General features: G+C 46.3%; 2 protein-coding genes and 2 long non-coding RNA genes across 13 annotated transcripts in view; 1 reads left to right on the plus strand and 3 right to left on the minus strand.

The window, feature by feature from the left end:
* Positions 1 to 177: 177 nt before the first annotated feature.
* slf1 (SMC5-SMC6 complex localization factor 1) lies at positions 178 to 22,252 on the plus strand. 3 transcript variants are annotated; one of them, XR_003886709.1, is made up of 19 exons: positions 178 to 431; positions 669 to 780; positions 1,008 to 1,086; positions 1,237 to 1,462; positions 1,563 to 1,716; positions 1,962 to 2,084; positions 2,174 to 2,239; positions 2,665 to 2,811; positions 3,212 to 3,381; positions 3,511 to 3,645; positions 3,947 to 4,100; positions 4,205 to 4,373; positions 4,683 to 4,828; positions 5,165 to 5,229; positions 7,937 to 8,010; positions 11,518 to 11,610; positions 12,491 to 12,673; positions 17,443 to 17,635; positions 21,580 to 21,711. XR_003886709.1 is itself a non-coding variant. In XM_011616058.2 (18 exons), exons 1-18 carry the CDS (start codon positions 418 to 420, stop codon positions 22,092 to 22,094), a joined length of 2,625 nt encoding a protein of 874 aa, XP_011614360.2. In that variant the 5' UTR covers positions 183 to 417; the 3' UTR covers positions 22,095 to 22,252. The 3 variants fall into 3 exon arrangements, 1 of the variants encoding a protein (XP_011614360.2); XR_003886710.1 differs by having other exon boundaries at positions 17,446 to 17,635; XM_011616058.2 differs by lacking the exon at positions 17,443 to 17,635 and having other exon boundaries at positions 183 to 431; positions 21,580 to 22,252.
* Positions 5,021 to 6,802, minus strand: LOC115247649 (uncharacterized). The gene is made up of 3 exons (XR_003886711.1): positions 6,660 to 6,802; positions 5,545 to 5,615; positions 5,021 to 5,246 (listed from the first exon to the last, which is right to left on the minus strand). It is a non-coding gene; the product is annotated as an uncharacterized lncRNA (long non-coding RNA).
* Positions 16,669 to 21,635, minus strand: LOC115247650 (uncharacterized). The gene is made up of 3 exons (XR_003886712.1): positions 21,502 to 21,635; positions 20,292 to 20,419; positions 16,669 to 16,775 (listed from the first exon to the last, which is right to left on the minus strand). It is a non-coding gene; the product is annotated as an uncharacterized lncRNA (long non-coding RNA).
* mctp1a (multiple C2 domains, transmembrane 1a) overlaps positions 22,240 to 25,278 on the minus strand; it is a 75,700-nt gene continuing 72,661 nt past the window's right edge. For all 8 annotated transcript variants that reach the window (XM_029830053.1, XM_029830055.1, XM_029830048.1 and 5 more), the window contains one exon: positions 22,240 to 25,033. In XM_029830053.1, the coding sequence (XP_029685913.1) occupies positions 24,962 to 25,033 (72 nt within the window). In that variant the 3' untranslated portion in view covers positions 22,240 to 24,961. The remainder of the gene's footprint in view (positions 25,034 to 25,278) is intronic.

Here is a 25,278-nt window from a genome sequence, read left to right on the forward strand (position 1 = left end):
CTGAGACGTTAAGGGGAGTTCCTGTATTTATATGGAAATTAATGTTAAGTTTTAAAAAGCCAGACAGCATTACACTCAGCATGGGAATTAAACACAAATTTAAAAGACTTTTTAAAAAAAAAATCTATCGATTACCTGTTTCTATACTAAAGAAATATTCAGAAAGGTATATCGCCATACCCTACATCTTCACCCGGGAATTGTCAACATACAGCACTTTGGCGCTGGAGTGCAATGATGACTGTTGTAGTTTTTTCTAATTAAGAAAAGCGTTAGAGATCGGTTGATTGGCTTTAAACTCGAAAAAGTCAAATTCAAAAGAGTAACCCAAACTCGGCAATGTTATGTATGTAGTGCCTGTTCGTTTTGGCGCGTACAGGACAAATGCTACATCACCACGAGAAATCCTAGTATCCAATGGATAGGGACAGGTATGTTCACCTGTATGTTCAACTGTGCGACTTATCAGTCTTCATAGTCATTTGTAATTATAATAGTAATTTTGGTGCTGTATATGTGATTGGCAAAACGTTAAACGCAGCACTGTAATTTATACTGTCTATACTGTTACTATTGTAAACTAGTAAAAGTCCAGTTATTGTTGGTGTCGTCGCTGTTGTCATCAAATATATATGAATCGCATGTAACACTTTATGATCCCTTTAAAGGATTTCGAGCTGCACACGTATTTTCCAAATCTCTGGGATCAAGATCCGTGAAAAGAAGAGAGTCCTGTTCCAGGGCATTCTGCAGCTGGGAGGGAAGTACAAAGGTGGCCCAGTAAGTTTAGATCGAGTTATGAACCTATGGATTAGATAATTTGTAAATACTACAATCAATATTTAATGGAACTCAAACTGTCCACTTGCTATGATACAACTACCTGAATTACCATGACCTGGATGACTGAGAACACTCACAGACACTACAATCAATAATTATATCCATTGTTAATAATAAAATTTTACTTGCTGCAATTTATAACTGGAGCCTTTTATGTTGTGCAGGCCTACCGGAGTGGGTGCACCCATCTCATCATTCCCAAAGTTCTGGGCAATGAGAAGTTTCTGGCAGCCTGTGCTGCAGGTATGGCATGATGGTTTTCTGATTGTGACACATCTTTTAGAATATTTGATTGTCTGATTTCAATATACCATAAAAGGCAAGACTGTCACAACCTTACTTGGATTTGCATGCGACTGTCCATCTGACTGTTATTGTTTCTATCCCAACTAGGGAAGTGGGTTGTGACTCCAGACTACGTGTTGGATAGTGTTAAAAATGGTTCCTGGCTTGCAGAAGAACCATATGAAATTGCGATCTCAACACGTGCAACATCTGACTTTTACCCTGTCAGGCCATGGAGGGAAAAGGTGGCCAGCAGGAGGATATCAGGGGCCTTTCAGGGCTGGAAGGTTCTCCTCATGGTCCAAGAACCCATCATTAGGTCTGCGTTCAAACGGTGAGGAAGTCAAAACTCCTTGGTTCCAGCCTGTGATAATATAATCTTACCAATATGGTAAATACTATTTCTAAATAAATGTCACTCCAATCTTCCCCAGGCTTCTCAAAGCAGGCAAGGCTAAAGTTTATTGCTACCCTCCTCCCTCTCGTGCCTGTATCACTCATATCGTGGCAAAACCAGTTACAGAAGACTGCAAATCCCACAATGCCCCATACTATTCCGTAAACCATGTTGCCCAGCACCTATTTGGAGTAAGTTGGAGGTTTTTTTATCAGAACATATTAACACAGGACCCCGCACATAGATTTTAAATGATAGCTGAAGTTTTGCCATCAAAAGGTCAGTGATTAATCCTTTGGATTCAGTGAAGGCTTCTTAAAGCTTAAAGCTTTGTGTCATGTTATGTATGTAAAAAACATGTATGTATTCATGTATGTAATACTACTCTTTTGGAATTCAGAAGAAATTTTCTCAAGTAATGTTTTATGTCTTGCAGAGCAAATGTGTCGATATGAAATTCAAAATATCAGACTATCATCCAGCTGGGACGAAGGCCAGTTTTGTTGTCAACTTTTCAACGTTAGAGACAGAGCTGAAGGACTATGTCATCGAGCAGGAGGTTTGTGGATAAGCAATAAAAACACTAAAGTGTGACTTTACTGTCAGATAATTCTGTTGACATCGTTTATGTGCTTATTTCCATTTTAGGCTCTACCAAGACTTTTATTTCTTGAGTTTCTCAGTTACCAAGAACCATATCCTCCACATTCCCAGGTAGATGTGTACACTACCCCGATACATAGTTTTAGGCCTCCAAGATGAAGCATTTCGTTAGGAAGGTCATTTAATTTGCTTTATGTCACATCTTAGTCATGTCTTACCGTCAAATGACATTTTTTTCCCCCCCATCTGCTGAGCCAAGAGTCTTGATTGGCAGACCTATTAATTGTACTTTCCATTCTCCTGCATTTCCCTTACCAAAGTGTGTCGCCATCAGATTGCTATTATAAGTGCTCTTGGATCTCCACTTTGTACTTTCTGTATCTGCAAATGACCCACAGGAACTTTTCATTCACATCCTATTTCTGTTACCACTCTGCCCCCCCCCCCTCTCTTGCCCATCCATTTCTAAAAGTGCAGCATTGTCTTCTGTTTCCATAAACCTCCCCCATGTCATGATGGTTCTTTTCTCCCCACAGGAAAGTGAACCGGATTTCTGTAACATTGGTAGTATGATTGAGTGTGGTCTTTTCATGGAAGCGCTGGACACCCTCAGATCTGCGGTGTTTCCTGGCCTGCTGCCGCCTGCACCGGTCCTGATAGCTCTTTTAGAATATGCACAACAGGTAGGACCTCAATAGCAGGATTCAGAAGCCTCACTGAAACTTGTTTTATTGCAGTTTTGGCTATTTAGATATAACTTAATACACATGTAGCACTTGCCCAAATGGACTAGAAGTATTAATAGCACCATAGTTAAAGCCTGTATACATATTTATCTTGGTTGCAATGACTTTTATAAACCCTTTACATATCTGTGAACTCTGTAAATACAAACATATAGATTGATATCATAAACATATTATTGTGTGTGTATATTGTATATACCCATCACAGTTTTATTTGCTACTTAAGCACTTCTGGTTAGATGCTAACTGCATTTCGTTGCCTTGTACTTGTGACATGTGTAATGACAATAAAGTTGAATCTAATCTAATCTAATGTACTTTCTTCTCTGTGGACCAGGGAAATGCCACGTCTGATTTCCTGAGTAATCTGCAGCAGATTCTGCATATGATACTTCTTACTAATCCTCCCTGGCACCCTCCCAGCAGCATGAAAAAATATTATAAACAGGTGTTTCAGTGCCCTCAGTGCAAGACGGGCCTGTGGGCTTTTCTTGAAACAGCCATAAGGTAAAAGCAACATGACACAAGGCTTTATTTCACAGTGCTGAGCATTCTGAACATTTAACCATCCAAATGGAAGAAAAGTTGTGTCATGTATGACTCCTAATTCATTTCTTTGTATGGGTATTTCTTCAGTTACTGTTTGTGCAGTGATTCCGCCTGCCACCCAATGCCTGGACCTGCTCTTCCAGCACTGTTACACTTTTACCGTGACCTCCTGGCGTTTCTGCTCAAACTCTTCCAGGGTGAACTCCACTCGGGCAACACCGGGTAACAAACTGTCTCCTGATAACATAGTTTTCATTCAGAGCCGTGAGGGAGATATTTATAGGTAGATTTGATTAGGTTTTGGTTATATGTTAACTAGTTAATTGATCTTAAATGGGTGTAAGTGGCTGTGTGTTTTTTATTTTGTTTGTTTTGTTTTGTTTTTAATTTTGAAGTAATAAATTAAGATTAAAGATTTACCAAAGGCCTTTTTGTGCTCAGATTTGTGCTGTTAAAAAATCATTTCAAAAGGTGGGCTAGAATATATTTCCTTCATTTAATAACCTGTCTCTCGCTGTCTCAGGGATTTTTTGCCCCCTGTGGGATCAGTAGTGCCTCAGCAGTCGTCTTCCACATCTTTGCTCTATGGAACGTTCTGGACTGTGTGGGAGCGTTCCACGCTGTTGTCCCGAGCAGTGAAGCAGCTAACACAGTTCTTGGTCCAGGCAGCTACTGAGGTAATTGCTTTTTGACTTGTGTCTTTGCTGTCTTTATGGGATGGGGTGGTAGCCAAATCCTGCACCTTTGAGTTGACCACAATAACTGTAACTGTTTCCTTCAGGACTTCTCCCAGAGCCGTGACCAGCAGAAGCTGCCTCTGGCTGACACCCTGCTGGACCTCCTCTCTGTGTTGGTGGAGTTCTGGTGTCAGCAGCACTACAGACTCAACTACAGCCTGGTGGAGAAGGGCCTGAAGGACCTAGCAGAGCACTTTGCCGTTATCAGCCAGGGTATGAATACGATCTGGAAATGACCAGTTATTACTTTCTAGTCAATTACTTCACACCATTGTCCCCAAATACAGGTTAAGTGTAATCCTCTACAAATTTAAACAGAAGGGAAACGGTTGATGTTTTATATTAAGTCATCAATTTCTCATGTCAGACTTTAGTGGCCTGAGAGGAGCTTGAGATTCCCATTAAACTGAGGTTCATCAGACAAGGAGACAAGAAGTTCCTTCACCATTCTTCTCAATTATTCTGACTTGCATTAGTCAACTTGCATTTCCTATAAATTATTCAAGTCGTTTCGTACCGCAGACGTGTCTCCAGCAGTTCTGGCGGAGCTCGTCATGAGGATCTGCTCAACCAGGCTGAGGTTGGTGGTCGCTGATGCCGTATTCAGGAATCTTTGCTGCCGTAACGGGCAGACGGTTGGAGACGATGCCCTCTCACTCAGAAAGATGGTGAGTTTATTTGTTGATCCCAGTAGATAATTACCAGAAACTGCATTACGTAGTTCCATAGGACCATTCTCAGATTCCTACTGCCTAGGAAACCTTTGACAGCTCAAAATACTCTTCGATTAATTGACACAAACACAGGAACGAGAGTAATGGCGGAAACTGTAATTGCCAAAACTTTTTAAAAGAGTCGAGAGACAGGTGTTTTAGAACAGTTGGCAGGGATTAATAGATAATAATAACATGACAGTAGAACATCAGGACTTCTAATGTCTCCTCCATTGTACAAACTTAAAGTAGATTCCCTCTTTTCTCCTGTTTGTGTGCGACCTCCGACAGGTGCTGTCCTATCTGCCGGCCCTCGGTGATTTGGCTCTGTGTCCCACCACACCTCACCAAACTAGGTCAGTAGCACATGTCGCTTAAAAAAAGGCCCATAAATAAGAACATTAACATGCAAACAAAAATAACTGGAACTAATAGCATATTCCATGAACAATAGATGAACTAGGAGGCAAGAAGAAATGGTTAGCAGCTTCACATGGCAACAACTTTGAGGGTTTTTTTTTAAGTGGCATAATTGTAGTAACATAATTGTACACAGATAGAGATGGATTTCCATCTATAGATTTGAGGGTGGAGCCAACATGAGGCACAAGTTGGTGCAAATGTGCAGCTGTGGGTCAGAAAAATGGGAGAGAAAAAGAACAAAGGAACACCTGGAGAGGGAATGAGTGGCTGTCGGTGGGCGAGGAGCAGAGATGCATGAATGGTGGAGTCGAGGGGAGATCTGGAGAGGCAAACAGAGGTCAGATGGAGTATGAGGAGCAGGCATGTGATGGGTCATGCCCAGGTCTGATCTTATCACTGTTTTCTGGCTGACAGGATGGGAGCAGAGGGAGGTTAGAGCCACACACAGCGCTCTCTGTCAGATTTGAACTGGGAACCAACAGACAGACAGATTAGTACATCCTATCAGGCATTTTTCCCCTTCCCTTCCATCCACTAACCCCTCCCTTGTCTCTCCACCGCTCTTGATCTGCCTCACATGTTAAATCCCTCACTGAATTCAATTACACATGCTGTCCATGCTCCACTCAGACATCTGCTGCTCCACCAGCAGGTAGTTGGCCTGGAGAAGGGCAGCAGCCACCAGGGAACTGGTTCATGTGAAGGGTACTGGTTCACGGCCCGACCACAGTCCTTCTATCTATCTATCACTTTTCTCCTTTTACTATCTCTTTTTCCCTGCACTTTAAAGGGTTTGGTTTATTTCAACACACACACATGAGGAGATCTGAAAAAATGGATGAAACGAAGGCTGTGTGGGTGAGATAAAGAAATGCCAAAGGTCATGCAAAATCATCTGACCCCGAAAGAAAGAATAACATCAAGATGACAAAGCCGGTGATAAATTGAGGACATAAACCTAAAGGAAATTGCGTTTATTCCCGTTTCATGGTTTGATTCATAATGTTCCACACATTTCCAGTGATGCCGACACTCTTAATCAATTATAGCAACTTGTTATGAAGATTTCTGTCTGACACTTTTCAGCCTTGCACGATGTTCAGGACCTGCCTGTTCACTGCTGCTGAGATGAGAGGAACATTTTTTAGATTGTTTAAGGAAGCTGCTTCTTTATTGCACTATTGCACTGCTTCAAATGGAGTGTGAGTATAATTTTAGGCTGGCATTGGGGTCTAGAAATATCACCCAGTGTCAGGTGCTTTATTAGGTGGCTGTTTGACTTGCTGGCTGTCTCAGTATTACCTGCTTAATAACTAATTCGGCAGATTTTGTGAAGTCACATATTTAATATCCAGTCCAGTACCTGACGCCACATCCCGGGCTGGTGTTCCCTCTATAGTAGGTAGTGTCGGGGCTCCGTCCAAAGTCCATGTGCTCCATGCTCGATTGGCTTGGGATTCAGGGAGTTTGGAGTGGAAGTCACGATTCAAGCCGCTGGGGTTTATATCAACATTAGTGCCAGGACCACCTTTTTTCCTCGCAGGTTGTTGCATTGTTAAAAAGGTAAAGTTTTCTAATCATCTTAAAGTTGTGACTAATTGTCATCATTGTCTCCCATCTAGGAAATGTCATTTTAACATTATCTCAGTAAATAACCTCCTTATTAAGTACAACACTGACAAATTGCTTTATGCATAGCACTTATGCTGTGTGTTTGACATAAAATGCACCTTCACGCTGCTTTCATCCATGCCAACTTTGATGAAAGTCATGAACACACATGGCCCCAGGCCCACAACTCATAGCTGAGCCCCTGACAGCACATCAGGGAGGGAGAGACTGGAGTCAGAACCAGCCTCTAGTGCTGCCAGCACGCATGGACAGGAGACGCCTGGATAAACTGCTTCGGGATGAGAAGGGATGCATCTTTAACCCAGACTGAGAAACTCCTGCGCATATACAGAGCGTTTCCCATCTCTTCTCAGCCTTGTCCCCACTAATAACAAGTAACGTGTCAGGACGTGTTTCCTCCTCACTGCTGGGAGCTTCTTCCTGGCTTCTGAACAAGCCAATTACCAGGGAACAAGCCTATTCCCTGTAATACGGATGGCATTCTGCCTCAGTGCCCCACTCACAAATACACACACGCAAACGCACGCACGTACGTGCATGTGCGTGCACACTTAAGACACCTGTCAGGCTTCATGCAGACACAGCTCCTGTACCCGCTCGCAGGAATAGTGACAGCCCACAGCTATTAGCATGCCACTACTTTGAAGAGGCTTCACTTTCTTTTACCAGTTATTCCTCCTAATGTGCTTGCTCACATCGAATTCTCCGTCTGTGCATTTGAGGTGTTAAGTGGGAGGAAAGTGCCTCGGAGGTGGGAATGAAGGGCTAGGTGTGTGAAGTGTGTGGCCAACATGAGAGGGGTTTGACAGACATTGTCACATTTCACATGAAATGATGGCGAACCACGGGGAATGTATCTGCTAATAGTGCTGTTCACATGACAGAAACTGTCTGCGCCATCAGGACGTACTGTGGAACAATCAGGCTTCAAAACCTTTGGCATAATGTGAATGATCAGGCTCAGGATTTAGGCATTTACGCTGACCTTGCCCTTTTGTCTCCATGCAGTGGTCAGAGCACGGCTAAAACAAGGCTGGAGCTGGAGAACCTCCCTAAAGGTTTGAACAGAGTCAATGCAGCAGGTACAACACACACACGTACAGTGCATTAGTTATTTTTATGCCAAGACCAGGGCAGCCTAACACTGCCTACAGTGTTCTTTTTGTGAATAAACCAGCACTCTGCAATTTAAGTTATACCGAAATGTGGCAGCTTTGGAGTTTAGTGTGGACTCTTGCCTACGTAATACAAGGAGTTCTTTGTAAACGATGGAATTAGTGTTCTTAATTTACATTTTATCAACTGTGCGCTAGAAGCATGTTGAGGTAGGTGCCAGAGAGAGAGAATGTCTGTTTGATGGTGTTGTGTTATGCAGTAAATAGCAAAAAGACGCTTTTAATGTGGGCGTTAGGGGGGTTTGGAAATAGAACAACTAGGACCCCCTTATTACATCTTTATGGGGTTCATACAGTAACAGCCTCCATGCCCTGACATGCTTTGAGGAGGATTTTTCTTTCTTTTTCCCCCCTTGTCTTATTTACCTCATAAAAAGGCAGCAGCCAAATAAATAGGTGACACGGTCAGAAACAATGGATTTCCCCTCCCAGAACGCTAATGTGTCATATTAGTACGCACAGTGTGCCTCAGATCTCAGCATTAGGAATTTTAAATGCAGCAATTAGGGCAGTACTGGAGATATACAGCGGCTGCACTGGTGGAACGTCCTGTAATTAGAGGCATGGCACTCTGTGTGAACCCTGGAAGGTGTCAGAGCTCATAGCGCCCGCCGCCACCTGATCAGGAAGGCCGTGGGGTGGTGCAATGGCCAGGTTGTGGAGAAAGAAGACAGGGAGGAAGGGATGAAGCAGGGCACTCAGGGCTGTTGGCGCGTGTTATGTGCCTTGCTTTTTTTGGGGGGGGGGGTTCCCTACGTGATCTCTTTACCAATTTGGATAGCATTAATTATTGATGAAGGATTGGCACAGCATTCTCCCCTCTCACCCATCATCCTGGATAAAGGTCTACTTTCCAGTTTTGCTTTTAAAGCAAAGATTTCAGGCTAAATTAACCCAAGATAATATAGATTAATTTGGTTCCTCACCCAATAGCTGGTTTATTTATAAAAGAGATGATTACCACATTGAAATGTTTTGAATCATACAGGCCTGTGCTTGCTTTAATATATAGTTAAAAGTAGTCATCTTTATTGTTCTCGTGTTTCTGGTATCAAAAGGGACAAAATGTAATAAGTAATTAACGGTAATTTCAATAAGGTGTCTTTATATCACTGATGTCTGTTTCTGGGGGTTTTGAGTTTCTCTACAATCCATAAATGTGTTCTTTACGTTGTCTGGAGACTAAATCAGAGCTGGATGTTCCAAATGTTTCACCAGTTAATGTTGCTTTGACCAATTAACCCTGCGTTGCTCACCTCAAACACGTTATTCTGAAGCTTGTCGTGATTTAGAGAAATCACTTGTTGTCTTTTTCAAAGCCAAGTTCTTTGATGGTCTGACAGCTTCCAGCACGTCCGGTGATTCAACGGCAAATAGCTTCGTAACACATTCCTCACAAACGACATTGTTACAGGCACCCCGCAGCTTTTTGGTCCAGGGATCAAGTAACATTTTACAGGAGTGTAGTGAGCACAGAGAGGAACATAAAGAGCAACACATACATTTAACTTTTCTATTAAAGTGTGAAAAAGAGGATTTATAGAAAAGGACAGGCGGATTTAGCCTTTCCGTGCTTGTTATTGCTGAGCATGCAATTACCCCTATAATAGAGACGTTGTGTCCAAATTGGAGCTATTAAAGTGATTTAACAGCACATGGATTGGTCCTGGCATTTGTGAGGATGTGTACACAGGGGGTGTAGTGGAATGGGTGTTTAATCACAGCCTTTTAGAGCCCGGTAATAGAGGCGCAGGCCATGTAGAACGCTCCTTTTCCTACCCAGTACAGCTGAATCATTAGGGATTTGGGTTGGGGAGAATCAGCACCGCCCTGGGTTCGGCTTTGGTTTGATGTGTCCAACTGGAGCTTTGGGTTTGCTTCATTGATCTGGATCATTATGCTTCTAAATGTTGGTTCTGTGATGTCACTTTAGTTCTCTACATATGTGCACCGGCTCCAGGTTCTGTCTGGGCCACTGAGCTCTTGGGTTGGGTCCTTTTTCTGTCCACATCAACATTTAGTGGGAGGCAGACGTCAGACGGATGAGTGGCACCGTGAGTGTCTGACACCTCTCTATCAGAACCAGCATTAACATCAGTCACAGCTTGTTTGGTGGTTTGAACCACCTGAAACAGGTCCGGAGCACCTTTGTTCCTCGATGACCTGAGTGAACCTTGCCCCCCCCCCCAGAGTTCACTGGCTTCATTTCCCAGTGGTGATAATGTTGAAGGGCTCCTATAGGAGTTGTGTAAAAAAGGAATGAAATCAGCACAGTAATCATCAGAGTGTGAAGCTGTTCAAGGCTCACGACTACTGTTGTGCCCCCTTGTGAGCGTCTATAGACATTTGTAGTCAAGGTGATGTTTTCCTCACACTGTTCAACCTCTTTCTGCTGGTAGATGACATTTAATCATCTGCATCCTCACAGTCCATACTTGGAAGGAAATCATTCTTCCCAGTGAATAGGATGCAGCGTTTTGAAAACATGGCTTGCAGACTTTAAACCCCCCCGCTCCTCTATCAGCCCCAGCCGGTGCTCTTTGCACAGTGGAGTGGAGCCCCTGCTCAGGCGTGGCGTCCTGGGGAGAGCCAGTAAAGCATTTATTATGGGCTTTGCAGCTCTGTATTATGCCGGCAAGCACAGAGCCACTCATGCTTGGCCTTAAACTTCCCTCTGAAGTTCAGCCATAGCCAAAAGGAGGGGGGGGCATGTGCATGTTGATATGCTTTAACATTGTATTATGGCAAAGTGGGTGACAAGGTAAAAATGGAGACAAAAGAGATGAGGAAAGAAGAAGAATGTGCTCAAAAGCAACATTCTTTTTCTTTTTTTTCCTTTTTCTCTTCTTTTTTTTCATGTAGTTTGTTGATTTGAACTATTGTGGCGGCGCAGGCTACGCCGGGCGGACACGTTGGACCCTGGATTCTGTGGAGAATCCCTTTGGAGGCTTTGTGCTTGGGCTGTCGACCATAACGTCCTCTCGAGCAACAATGCAGGGACGGCGGACAGGAAGCAGAACTAGTTTCTCTCCAGCGCACCCATTCACCCCAGGAATCCCCACCGCTAACGTTGGGCTGTAGGTGCGTTTGTGTTGTGTAAAAAGAGGATAAACGAGGTGAATTAGCCCATATCTCCATCTTCATTTGTTTCCTTCAAAGACCCCCCCCCCCCCCCCCGGGTTTTTTTAATCACTTGTGAAATCGTGTCCTCATTGGCGGGTTGGTTTTTTAGGTCAGAGCTTTTTTTCCTCCTTTCTTGGTGTTTTGGGACATCTCAGTGATATTTTATTGGTTTGTTCATCATATGGAAGGGGACAATGGGCAGGACATTGGGCACACCCTAATTTTGGGTTTCTCTCTTCCCTTCCACCTCTTCTCTGTTGGGTGTGCTTGTCCGTTGTGTCCTGGCCAAAGGAGAGACCCTCCTCCACCGTGCATGCAAGAGGAACCAAGTGGAAACGGTATTTAAGATCCTGGCGCTTCCTGGCACAGACGTCAACGTTAAAGGTAAGGTTTTTCCGCTCTGCCTCGTCTCCTCTGTCACCTCCGTTTCACCATTTTAGCGCACGCCACCCAGTTTGCTGTGGGGCTTCAAGAGTGGCTCACAACAGGGGAAAAGCGGAGAGAAATTAGAACGTGTGCTTCTTCTCGCTGCGTTTAACCTTCAACTAAAATGTAAAGGGTGTGTCTCCAAAGAGCGGAGAGGGTTTGACAGTTCACTTTTAGAGCTTTATTGTGACTTTGCTGAATAAATCAAATGCCACTTGCTAGTTCACTGTGCCTCCGGTTTGATCCGCCTGGGTCAAAGATAATGATTTGCACCACTTACGTGGAGATGTTGTGCGCTTTCAAAGGTTCCTCAGAACACGCAGTTGCCCTTTTTATAGCTGTGTGAAGTAGGGAGCATCTCAGCAGGGGGGCTAATGTAAGAGGTGATGTCTAAAATGTGAGCCAGCAGCTAAAGCATTTCAATTGTAAATTATTTAGCTGCCACCTCACATTTGTTAAAACAAGGCCCGCGTTAGCGCCTTATATAATGTCCTTTCACACCAATAAACACTTAAATTGTTCTTTGTGTGCACTTTAGAATGCTTTCATGGCTAACGATGATGGATAGATTTAACATTCTGATTTTTTTTATTAATGTTAACACTTAGTCACCCATGTTTTTGTTTTCAAGAATTCTATACAATAGTTTTAATTGGTCTTTTGTTGGTGAATGCTACTTCTTATTACCTTCCTATCGGCTAATGCTAGCAGAAAACATTTAATTGTGTTCTGAAAATGAATGTTTGTATTTTTCAGAATGCCATATTACCATTGACCTTTTTTTTGTATGTTTTAATCAATGAAGCCTTTACCGCTTTACATTTGCCTCGTTAATCAGACCACGCTGGCTGGACGCCGCTACATGAAGCATGCAACCACGGCAGCGCCGCGTGCGTGGAGGCTTTGCTGCGGCACCAACCGCGCCCAGTCCTCAATAACCAGGTGGGTGGAGTCAGTCCACTGCACGACGCCCTGTTAAACGGACACGTGGACGTCGCCAAAATGCTATTGGAATTTGCAGGTGGGTACAAAGATGAAGTCACTTGACTGTAAATGACTGGAAACAGCTCATTTTTAAATATTTTACTAATATTTTACTAGTATGTACTAGTAATTGCTCATCTTTTCCTGCATTGTACTATATTTAAGGAGTCGGTGAACTGTTTGTTCACATTTTAGCATTTGCCCCAGGTAGTTTTGTGTTATTTGCACTCAAGATCGGAGGATATCTGTACAAGATGGCACCAAACAGCATTTGTGGGTAATGTGGCAGGGAAACTTAGTCCAGATTTGTCATCGCTTCCTTACGTACCGCTGAAGCTGAGTGCAACATTCTGTGATCTGGGTCCGTGCACATGTTCGTTCCAGGACCATTACTCATGCAGAATCAATTTAACAAGTGCAGCTGTAACTACTGTATATGTTACATGTTTATTTTCCCTAATTGGATGGGATATACTAAATTGTTTTCATGCGTCATCATATAATCCATCTTTCTGGAAACAATTCATTAACGCAAATGGCCCTCTTCACACTGATGGACTCATATAATGTTAAAATAAAACACCTTTAACTTGTACGGGCGGTGGGCTGCCAAGAGAGCTAATCTGCAGAATTAGCCATTTAGCTAATGATTTACTGCCGTGAGGGGCCACATTTCACTTCTGCTGTAGCCAAGACAAGCTTTCTATTTAACAAATGTAGCAGAGCTTACTGACAGATTGAATGCTGCTTTTGACCTTATTAGCAGAGCCAGTTTTATCTTAAACAGCCTCTGAGTGATGGACCTGTTGATGGCAGCATCCGATTTGTCACATAATGTTCAGCTTATTTGGTATTGGGAGTGAAGTTTCCTGCATATCCTCCACACCCTTGAAACTTTGCAAATTAGACATCACAAATTACGGTAACTGCAGGTTTATGTTGCACTTACTTCACTCATAAAGCTGGTTTGAAGTCCTTTTACTTGTGAGCTGATATAAAAGACCGACCAGCCGTGTAAAGTTGCCATTTTGGAATTAAATCCAACTCCTTGAAGATGATCATTTGGAGACTAAATCTCAAATCTAAGACAATAAACCTTATAAGGTTGTTTTTTATTTTGGTTTTTCCTGTTTTTCCTGCTTGTGCCAGTGTTGGTTCCCTAGTGGACACGGATTGACTGATGCGTTGTGGGTAATGTAGGACTTTGCCATGGCCAAGTGTCCTCATTTCATAGTAATCATTTCCTCATTTATTTACTTCTAAAAGAGATTGGGAGGAAACAATAAGTAGAATGTGGTTTGGTAGATTTAATAGAAAGAACTTTGTTCTTTTGCTTTTGGAAATTGAGAGCTACCTGTGTCTTCAAAGGCGTCACCATCACGATCTTTGCTTCCTTCTGCTCAGCACGTCTTTACCAGGTACAAAAATGTGTTTGCACGAGCGTGATTTCCTCATCCTCACTGTGGCTTAAGAATGATTAATGTGGTGCACATCCAGAGCGCCCAGGACCAACGTAAACTTCCTGAAGCTGCGGCCGTCCTTCTGCTTCCTGATTCCTTGATCATCACCTGCCATTTCTGCCCACACTGCTTGTCTCCCTAATCTCTGTGCAATCCCGCGCTGCAGTGTCTGTCCAAACAGATTACAGCATCACCTCATAACACATCTGTTAATGCCCGTGTGACAAGATTAAAGGAGTCAGGATCTGCCGCTTTCCAAAGGCGCACGCAGCTTTTTGTGGCTGTGTCACGATGCCACCGGCTCGTGCGCCGGCTCGCCCCACACGCCGCCACATCCCGTCAGCGCTCGGGAGGGTTGACGCCGGCGCCTGATGGGTGTTGATGCACGGGAGAGGATGTCGCTGCGTGTGCAGCAGCAGGTGGGAGGATGTGTGTTTGTGTTCAGGGGGGGACGTTGAGGGGGTTCCGACATTTAGCTGCATGGAACAAATCTCCAGTTGAACAAAGCTCAGCCTCCGCTCACTCCTCAGTTTGACTAATTACGGCTAATTTGATTCAACTATCCCATTAACACATGTACATCGTCTGTCCTCAAAAAATAAATTAGGCTGGGATTGTTTGGTCCCGGAGAGGAAACAGGAGAGCGCTCCTTTTCTCCCCGTCCTCCTTCCTCGGAAGGAGGAGAGAGAGCAAATTAAAAGAGGTCAGAGGAGGGAGGATCTGCATCTGCAGCAGGCTGGTCCAGCTCTCTTCACGGGGGCTGAGCAGAGCCGGACGGACGGAGGAAGCTTGTTTGAAATACCTGCAGGCGTGTACGTTTGACCTCCTTTTGGCTCCCTCCCTCCTGACCGCTGTTTCCTCACACCTTGATGGCAGCTCGTCTCCAGGCTGCAGCGGAGCTAGCGAGGAGGTAGTCCTCTTGACTCCAGGCTGCACTTTCTTTCCGTTCTTGTTCATCTGGTTGCCATGGACACTATCGATAGGCCCTGCATCGTATTCCTTTTTCATGGTTTCAGTTGGTTGAATGTGGAAGATTTTGGCTTTGGGGGACACATCGTCTTTAGTTACTGTAAACCTTCTTTATGTTGTTTGTTTCTTCTCTCACTCCGAACTCTTGCAGGACGCCGGCGCTCGTGGCTGTTTCCTGCAGCCGCACATCAGACTACTTTTGAGTGGGTCCCTTGGTGAGGGGGGGGGAGCCTAGTGGGCAGCTGCAGCTCCGGTTGGCTCTCTTCATTACATTTGTGTGTTTTACACTTCGCAGCACCTACTGCACCTCCTGACACTCATCGGGGCTTTGCTGTCCAAGTTGTTTTCAACAGACGGAACAGAACGGCTCTGCCAAGGTTTTCCGTAGGCCAGAGAGGGCAACACTGACACTGGCACAGCAACAAAGCTTTTATTTGGGAGTGATCTCACCCCTTTGTAAGCCTGTCTGCTTGGAGGCTTGGCCTTTGTGTGTGTGTGTGTGTGTGTGTGTGTGCGTGTGTGTGTGCATGCATGCAGTTGTGTGCATTTTATGGGGTTTTGGGGGGAATAATACATAAGTCCCACCTCCCTGCTCCCTCTCTACCTCTAGTCCCTTCAGGCGTCTAAAGCTGGCATGGAAAGGATGCCATGGCTGAGAGCTAGGCTCAGGCCCCCCCACCCCACCCCCCCACCGGCCTTCCTATTTCCCAAGGCTGCCCCACATGACCCCATGGATAAGTGTGTGAGCGAGAGTTTGAAAGTGTGCTTGCTTTGTTCTTGGCTCGATGTTGCGCTGCGCTTGTGCATGCAGAGATATTCCGAGGCTCAAATGTTGGAATTAAGGAACTGTAAATGTGTGTGTGTGTGTGTGTGTGTGTTCGCACGGTTGCTGATGCTCCACTAACTGGGAGGGGTGGCCAGTGCAGCCAGTACCACTGATTGGAGTGGAAAATGACTCGGAGCCATCAGTTGTGCTGTTCACAAAAGCACACACACACACATGCAAGAAACACACAGGAAGGAGGCGTGTCCCAAAGCAAAAGTGGGTGGAGACATAAAGAAAGGACCCTTTAAGCTGTCACCGCTTGACTCAGTGAGCGTAACCACGGATGGCGTCGTCTCAATGCAGCCCACCGTGTTAGTAAGCATCGCGAGTCCACCTCCAGTCGTGAACACACACCCTTTGGCTTCCTAGCAAGGGAAAGAACGCAGGAGAGGACTTCTGCTGGCTCTCTTCCCCTACGTCGTGCAGCTCAACTCCAGCTCAGAGACACCAGGAGAGGGTTCAACTTGACTGCTTCTGCAGCTTTTGGGGGATTTCTGTGCTTCTCCAGCTCAGAAACAGCACATCCCGCTAATGCACAGACTCCCTGCAGATCTTGATCTGAATGAGTGTTTGTGGAGCAGAAAGATGTCATTTGCTCAGCGGCACAGGAAACAAAAAGTCCCCTCAGACCTCTGTAGTTTGTCTCCGTCTGTTTGTCTATCTCTGTCTCTTGGCTACACACACACACTTAGTGCTCATGGAGACACTTGGGCCCCTTTGCTGTCAGCACAGTGAAGAAAGTTCACTCTGCTCACCTCTCACTTCCCTGTGGATCCTGGACTGGCAGCAGCGAGCAGCCGAACACCTGTACCATCACAAGTGAGGCCGTATCCACGGCGCTCGGCTTCACTCGGACTCACTCCAAAGCAAAAAGCCCCACGAGACTATGAGACAGATGAGAGAAAAACAGAGCCATTCAACATATTTTAATAAGATGTGACTTAAAAAAAAAAGATTTGAAAAGAAGATAAAATAACAGCAGCGAAATAAATGAAGTCAAATGAATGAAGCTAATACAGCTAGTGAAGCCCTGTTGCCACGGTATCATTAAAGTCTCACACGGCCACTCAAATTCTACTAAATGTTGTTCAGACTTCCTCTTTAAATGTGACTTACAAATACTTCTAGTGAGAAAATGAGGTCTTGTGCGTGTTAATGACATCATCCAAACGGGCTAATTGGCCAACATGTGATGGATGAGTGCGTGGCAGTGATGAGCCTTTTTTTCCTGATTCAAGAGGCCATTCACGAGTTCGCTTCGTGCTCCACGGTGATTATAGATGCTTCACAACCACCACTGATCAGAATCCTGTAAATCAGAGGACGTGAGCCACCTCATCACTGGAGGTGTCAGTAAGACTCTGGATGCAGGGAGTTAGTGGCCATTGTTCAAGCCTTTGCACCAGCCGCGGCTCCACCTGCTCCGACCGGGAGCCGCCATGACTGCACACTGTAATTTGGAGGTTGGAACAGAAGTTGCTCAGGTCGTGCAGCTCCACCAGGATGACACGTCCATAGTCGCAGTAGCCAGAAGGTTTTTCTGTCTCCCAGCAGGGTCGAGAGCTCAGGGAAGATACCAGTACACCAGGAGAGGTAGAGGAGGCTGAAGGAGAGCAAGAACCAGAGCCCTGCCCAGTTCCTGATGGGAGACGGTGTAGAGCTGCCTGTAACATCCTCCAGCACTTCCTGTTTTGCTGTGGATCAGTGACATCTTGGAAGGGCCACACGGACCTCCACATGCTAGGTATTATGGGTTGTCTTGAGGAGGTTTACAGATGTGGGATCAGTGATCATAGCCCCCTTTGATTTCCAGTAGGAGTCTGAATTCAGCCCATAATGAATTGATGATGTGGGGTTCCACCAATTCTTGTATTATTTTGTTCCAAACAAATTACACCCTTAAATCAATAAAGATTTTCATCTGGAACATTTCAGTCATTGACGTGGGATTCAAGTGCTCCTTTTTTCTATTTATGAGCAGTTTATTAAGATGGTTTGATGTCATTATCTTAATTAAGGTATTGCTTTTAATATCAATAATAACAACAACATACCCTGATGGTTACCAGATCAATATCAAGGCCCCGCCCACTTCGAGCTTGAAACGACTCTTCCAAAGACATTAGAATACAACAATTTGGGCTAAATTTAAAAAAAGAAAATACAACAGGAGCAATATTGCACCGTGGGCTCCACTGCAGGCTGTTTTTAATTTTTAGTTGGAAGATAAAGGGAGAAAAACCATAATTGCTGCCCCAGACGGGGCTGCTGAGGCAGGTGAGCACGTTGGCCTCTTCCATTCTCCCGCGTGCGATGCTTCTGCACCAGCTGTTTGTTGGACGGCCTCGTTGCTTTTGCTGCGGTTTCTGGTCGCTAGCGAGAGGCTCCCTAAGGATTCGCTGCCGTGCCCCTGGCTGCAGTTCACACACTCGCCCTGCCGCTCTCATTCAGACAGCGAGCTGGGGGGAGAGGATGTTTACCATGCTGCGGAGCTGCCTGCTTCCCAGCTTGTCTGCCACAGCCTCAGACCAGAGACACAAAAAGAGAGGGGAGGGATGGGGGAGGGAGGGAGTGCAGCATCTCTTTCCATCCCTCCCTCCCTCCCTCCCTCCCTCCCTTGCCCTCCTCACTTTTGAGCCAGTTTCCCCTCCTCCCCTCTTGCTTTTATATTTCTTGTCTTCGCCTGCCCTCTAAGGGCCAAAGGGCTTTTACGTTCTGTGTGTGTGTGTGGGGGGGGGCAGCAGGCTACATCTGGCTGGTACATCAGACATTTTCCTCTGGATGGGCCACCCCACTGCTCTACCTTTAGAGCTCGGTGTTTGATGGGCATTTGCACGTCCGTGTGGACGCTGTAATTACTCTGCATTCTCATGTAATCCTCAGGTGTTGTATTTATACCCACTGCAGCATATCTGGCACCCGATGCCAAGACCTGGATACACTTCAGTCACACTGAATCCGCACCAAACGTTTCCTAAAACTGCACCTTGTTACTGCGTGTGTGTGTCCCTGTGTGTGTGTGTGTGTGTGACAGCACCGGCTCAAGTGTGTCAGGTTTTGGGTCGGCTGTGGGACGTTAATCTCAGTGATGTTACACAGGCAGGGAGGGGACTAAATATGAAAATGGTAGAGAAAGAAAGGCGACGGCTCCGTGGACGCACGCATGGCAGCTTTCTGTGGATGGAGTCGGCGTTCAGTCATCACAGGTGGGGACGCCGGGGGGCTCCACGGGGCCCCGCGGAGGTGCATGAGGCTTATTTAGTGCAGGTGATGCCAGTCTCTCCTGCGAGCAAACACACGTTTAATGAAGAGGTTCATACGTTGGTGACGGTTTCTTGTCTCTTCAGAGTTTTAATAAGAGTAAAAACAAAGTCTAAAGGCTGCTCTGTCTGCCGAGTTACAAATGGCCCCTTGTTTCCTGCCTTTGCTGCTCTAACAAGACGTTTTCCCATGAGAGGGGAACATATTGCAGGAGTCTCATCTCACTTAACTGATGCATAGGAGTCGTGTATTTCCAGAGCAGCTGGTGAAACATCATTTATAAATGCCTTTTGTGGATAGCTGCTCCATATATGGTCATAATTGAGTGACTTGGGGGGGCGTCGGCTTGCAAATCTATATGGCATCTATATGCGGTGGTGTTGTTTTCTGATCCACGTCTGGCTTAAGGTGAGAGGAGAATAAATAAGCATTCTCTCTACTCTAGGCTGGGTCTCTCACAGGGAGATGCAGAATTGGACACATTGTGAAGAGAATAAATGGCCTTGGTATTTAAAAGCCCTTTTCTAGCTCATCCAGTAGGGACATAAATGGATTCATCCGGCAGCTGATGTGACAAACACTTCCTGACACTCTGCATTCGCTGCTGTGTTTGTGTTTTCTGCAGAGATCAGGTGGACCTGAAGCTCCTCTGCCCCCAAAGTGCTCGTGCTCCTACAGGATGAGTGTGAAATGGAGGGGAGCTTGTTATGGGCGCTGCTGCTCGTGACCTGCTGTGCACGGCCTCTCTTATTCGCCTTCCCTCCACCTTTCTCTCGTGGCCACTTTGATCAAGCCTCCGCTCTTCCGTCCTTGACTGCTGCCCCCGTCGCGTGACCCCCTGCATTTGAAATTCCCCCACTTATGGGAAAGTTTATGTAGATTAATGCAACATTTTATGCAGATTCAGGGTTTTTTTTTTTTTTTTTTTTTTTTGCGACTCGGGCTTGAAGCACTAAAAGGTAGATGAGTGCTGACCCGTCCCGTGAACATGCACGTGGGCCCCGGCCAATTATCTCATAACCACCGTACACAGCGGCGCTCCGCCGGCAGAGCGAGCGGAGCAGGAAAATCCGCAATTCCAAACCGGTGTTTGCGTGTTCGTCCAGCGGAATGAATCCGTTCGGGAGGTTTTACTGTACCTCACACATTCCACGGTCCCACCCAAAAGATCGCTGGCGTCCGTCAAGCATAAACAACTGTCAGCGGCGTTGCCAAGGTTGAACAATCGGCCGCCATCAAGAGCAGTTTTCCGTAGAAATGGGTGGATCTGAAAGCAAACAAAAGGTCCCACACTTGACTCCACCTGCTCTTTGTAGGATAAGTGTGCAGGGGCTCGTCTGACACTGGGAAATGGCTCCGAGTGAGAATAGACAGAGGAGGAGCGCCGAAGGAGAAACGACCGTAAATGTCACTGTTCTAACGCTCCCAGTTGGGGGGGGGGGCTGTTACATTCAGCTTGTCAAGTTCAGGTTGTAGAGAAGCAGCTGAAAGGGTAAAGCCAAGGTTATTTAACACCGACGTTCTTCATCTGCCACGTTCTCTTAAACTGTGTAAGATCTTCATTGGAAGCGTGAGATCCTGACAGTCTGTGGCGCCGTCGCCGTCTCTGTTTCCACCTTTTGTTTTATTCAGCCGCGTTGATTCAGTTAAAACTGCCAAAAGCTCATTTTTTTTGAAAGAGGCCTGTGAAGGAAAGTTTTCCTGACATCACAGTCAAGGTCTGCTCTCTGAGTTTGTGTCACCACCGATAGCAATGAGCTCACCGCTGTGCAAAAGAGCCTCCATCAGGTCACCATCAGTCTCTTGCTTCCGCACAAACACAACGTGACTCACCAGTCGCACGGCTAAGACGAAGTGTCGGCTAACGTTAGCGCTGAAGTGAGCTAAAAGCCACGACTCCTCGGGGGCCCAGTGGGAAAACAGCTGTTAGCTTAACTCCTCACTTTGTGCGCGCGTGTGTGTGAACAGTGAATTCAAGTGTGTCCGTGCACCCTTTACAGTCGGGACTCTGTCCGGTTATTGATGCCTGATTCCTCAGTTGATGGTTCATTGATTTGGTCGTCTTGACGTGATACATCTGATGTTTTAACCCTAAGCTTCTCCACAGCTGTTGCTCGTAGCCGCGGGCGATTGCTGGCAACGTTTCCGATGAAAGGTACATGTTGTCATTAACGGTGATGTTTGTGATAAAGGGAGGATGTTTCACTTTAGTTCCTCAGCTCCATTGACTCCCGTCTTGATGACGCTTTGGCCATTGAGCATTTATTGTTTTGCCTTTTTTGGCGTGCGATGTAATAACAGTTGTGTAATAACGGTTGTGTAATAACGGTTGTTGGAGCAGCAACTCACCTGCAGTAACCAGCCGGCTGTGCTGAGTATGGTGTGCGTAGCCATGAATAACGGTGGTTTGCCTCTGCTCCGCTCCAGGTTCAACACTCCTGGAGCAGACTGACGGACACGGACGGACCCCTCTGGACCTGGTTTCTAAAGCCCCCCTGAGGAAGGAGCTCCTCCATAGTGCACAAGTGGGCGACGCAGGCCTCAGGAACAGGACGGCCTCTCCGTTCCTCAATCTGCCCCTCCTGGAGTTTGGCTCCGCCCTACTGGTCCACATCTTTGTGTCCTACCAGAAGGAGAAGGGACTGTCCATCTTCACGCAGCTCAGCGACAGACCCCACAGCCTGGGCTGCAGGCTCCTCAGGGCCCTACAGGAACATTCCTTCCAAAAAGTGACAGTGGACTGGACGGACCAGCGCACAGTGAGGCTGATGCAGGATGCCCAGGTGCTGCTGGAGCTGGGCAGGGGGACCTGTGTCGGGGAGGTGGATCAGGCCGTGAAAGAGTGCAAAGAGGACAACACGCTGCTGTTGATGAAGATGCTGGAAAATCTGAAGTGTTCCGGGGCTGCGCTCGTGTCTGATCTGTCAGTGCAACGTATGTGATGTCATCTCACAAGTTTAATAATGGGCTCTTCCAGATAGGCCTTTAATATCGAGCTCCCGTCTTTAGATCATATCAGCATCTGAACTTTTGATACTTTCTACGTTTGCTGGAAACCGTCCGGAGAGAAAGATCTGATTTTATTTTGGTTTAGCTTTTATTACTTGAAACTGAAAATAATTAGGTCTCACCAATTTTTGTCACTTTTTTTCTCTAATCTTCTGAACGAATTGTTCACTTTGTCATTGTCTATCATTGAAAGGTAAATAAATGAAATCAGGGTCACCTCAGGTGTTCCTCAGGTGACCTTCAATCCATCAGTCAGGACAAATATTTCTGCCAATAAATGCGACCGGACGAGGCTGAGCGGCGTTCTGTCAAACGTGCCGGGCCAAATCTGAGGTGCTGGAGGCGTCGATGTGCAGTCAGGGCATCAGTCCTGCAGACAGCAGTGAGAAATGAGCCACTTCCTGGAGCCCAGGAAGAGGCTGAGCCCCGCTTGTTGAGGTGTGTCGAATGGGCAGCGGAGGCGAGCACAAAGGCTTCTGAACCCGAACCGGCAGACTGAGATAAATGCTCCCGAGTCCTTGGGTTGGCTTTAGGAACCAAAGTCTCGCAGGAAAGCAATTCAACGATAAGCCACGCTTGAAGATGCTAAAAAATATTTAATCTTGTGGGTTTTTTTCCACCTCATTCAAAATAAGCAACATACATCAAATGCATTCCATTCCACTTCTTTGATGCTTGAACAGCCCCCACTGGCTGTTACTGGTCAGGACTGGGCACATAAAGGTGACGTGAAAGGCAGGCAACACTGAGGACAGCTAGAAAAGGCCCATGTGACTACCAGCCTCTCCACAGGCAAACTTTAGAAAACACAAATCAACAGGGAGGTTCCCGTCTACAATATTATTTAAAAAATAAATAGTTTTCATTCCAACTTGGTGCAAATAAAAGTGCTTTTTGTCACTCTGATACATTCCTTGATATAATTTATTCTCTCTACATCGTACAAAATAAAAAACCACTTTGGTTTGCTTGCAAACGGAGCCACAACCCAATAAATAAAGTCACACAATTGTCACACTTTTGCTGGAAAATGACAGAGTAGCAGACGTGTACACATCAGGTACGGAAGCGTCCCATCAGGCGTCATAAAAACATCCTTCATGAGTCACACGGCGGGTTTGGTGAGGAGGCTATAATCAGTCTGACACACTGCTCTTAGGGGACGCTCTCTTATTGTCTTTCAAGAGGATTCCAAAAAGCAACAAAACTAAATCAATGGGTCTCCAGGGTGACGGATCCGTGCCTGCTGATATTTAAGCATGTAGATAGATGGGAGAGGAGGGCGGGGGGGGGGGCGGGGGCGATGGCAGGCACGGCGAGAGGATGCCACGGGAGCTACGGCGGGGTTTTATCGTGATAAAGACGGACGGGGTGGGGGGGGCCGAGACGGAGGCCGGGTTCAGACGGATGAGAGGAGATCTCCAGGAACGGAGGCCGAGCTGTGATCTTTCAACAGATGCTCAGCAAGGAGCCCAGGAGACGGTCCCCTCAGACAGGGTCGCGACCCCACTCACTGATGAATAAGGGAACCGCAGCGAGGAGAAGAAAGGTCTGAGGAAGCACTAAACACACGCGCGCGCACGCGCACATGCATATATTTGCACATCTCCGTCACTGACACCTCCAGCCTGAAGCCCCTCCGAGGCTTGTCTTGTCACATGGTGACGTGCTGCTCATCCAGTTGATGTCCTTCACCAGCAGTGTACACTAACAGCTGGCATTTCTGCCACATCACACACACACACACACACACACACACATGCAGACAGGCTTACATGCATCAGTCTACAGCTGGAGGGGAGATACAATTGTTACACACACTCGATGCTGAGCAAAACAGCCTGTCTTTGATAATATAAACGTGTCTACGCAGGCGCTCTGCGTGAGGACTCTAAACGCACGTGCACGCGCACGCGCACGCACGCAGCTGTGACTCGGAGAATGGAGACGGATCAAAGTTGAGCTGTGAGCGCAGGAGGTGGGGCAGATGGAGAGGGCGGCCAGCCTGGGGCGCAGCATCACAGAGAGCATGTTTGCACGGGTGCGTGCGCCGGGGAGAATGTGCCTGCTCAAACAGGGCGTCCCGCTTTCATCTGAGTAACAGGTAGTGCACGAGCCCCATCCGGGAGAGCGGCGGAGCGTGCACGTCGTAGGGTTGTGCATGAAAATGCTGCCGCCTGTGTGTGTGTGTGTGTGTGTGTGTGTGTGTGTGTGTGTGCTGACTGACTGGGGCTGAAGGAGACTGGCACCACTGAACACAATCTTCCATAAAACATGCACATCAAAACATCAAAATAAGACACTTCAGTATAAAGACAATAAAAAAAATCCTGACATATTTAAGGGTAATTTAAAAACGGCCCAAGGTGGCGTCGACCATCAAAGATGCTGCCTGTGTGTTTCAGGATGAGCCGACGTCTGTTTGGGACGGCAGATCTAAATGTTAACTGACTTTCTTCATTGTGTGACAAGCTGGAGTCCCCCGAGCTGTCAGACGGATGGCGAGAAGATGGAAGAAGGATCACAAGGCTGACATAAAGGTCGCCCCCCCACCCCCCACCCCTGCCACCCCCCCACCTCTGAAATGAATCAAATGATGGCGATAAGGATGATTCAAAAGATCCTCGTCTGTTTTTGTACAAAATTCAGAAAACTGCACCAGAGCCGAGCAATTAAAGACAAAGCAATTAAAGAGATAAAAGTAGATTTGGAGGAAGAAAATGAGGGGATCTGGTCCAGATCCAGTGATCCAGCACAGGAAAAGGGAAGGAGGCAGGAGCTGGTGGGCGGACGCAGTCATCTACCCCGGGTTGTTTTTCTTCCTTTTATTTGGACTGGGATTGGGATCCAGTTTCAGCTCTCGATACTGCACCTGTTAAAACATACAGACGCGCACACACACGTGCACACGCGCACACACACGTACACACGGTCAGGTGGAAAGAGCAAAGGATGCTGAAGAGCACAGAAACACTCCAGAGGCTCTCTGAGTCCAGCTGTGCGGAACAGTGGCCTCAGGGAGGGGATTACACACTGATTACAACACACACACACACACACACACACACACACACACACACACACATGTACACAGAAATACACGGACTTCCACAGATG

Source organism: Takifugu rubripes, chromosome 21 (assembly GCF_901000725.2).
Source record: "Takifugu rubripes chromosome 21, fTakRub1.2, whole genome shotgun sequence".
NCBI lineage: Eukaryota > Metazoa > Chordata > Actinopteri > Tetraodontiformes > Tetraodontidae > Takifugu > Takifugu rubripes.

Excerpts from the sequence above, each read along its gene's own strand:
- slf1 (XM_011616058.2), top strand. Across the intron at positions 781-1,007 it reads GGAAGTACAAAGGTGGCCCA|GCCTACCGGAGTGGGTGCAC; the intron begins GTAAGTTTAGAT and ends TATGTTGTGCAG. Across the intron at positions 11,611-12,490 it reads CACAGACGTCAACGTTAAAG|ACCACGCTGGCTGGACGCCG; the intron begins GTAAGGTTTTTC and ends CTCGTTAATCAG.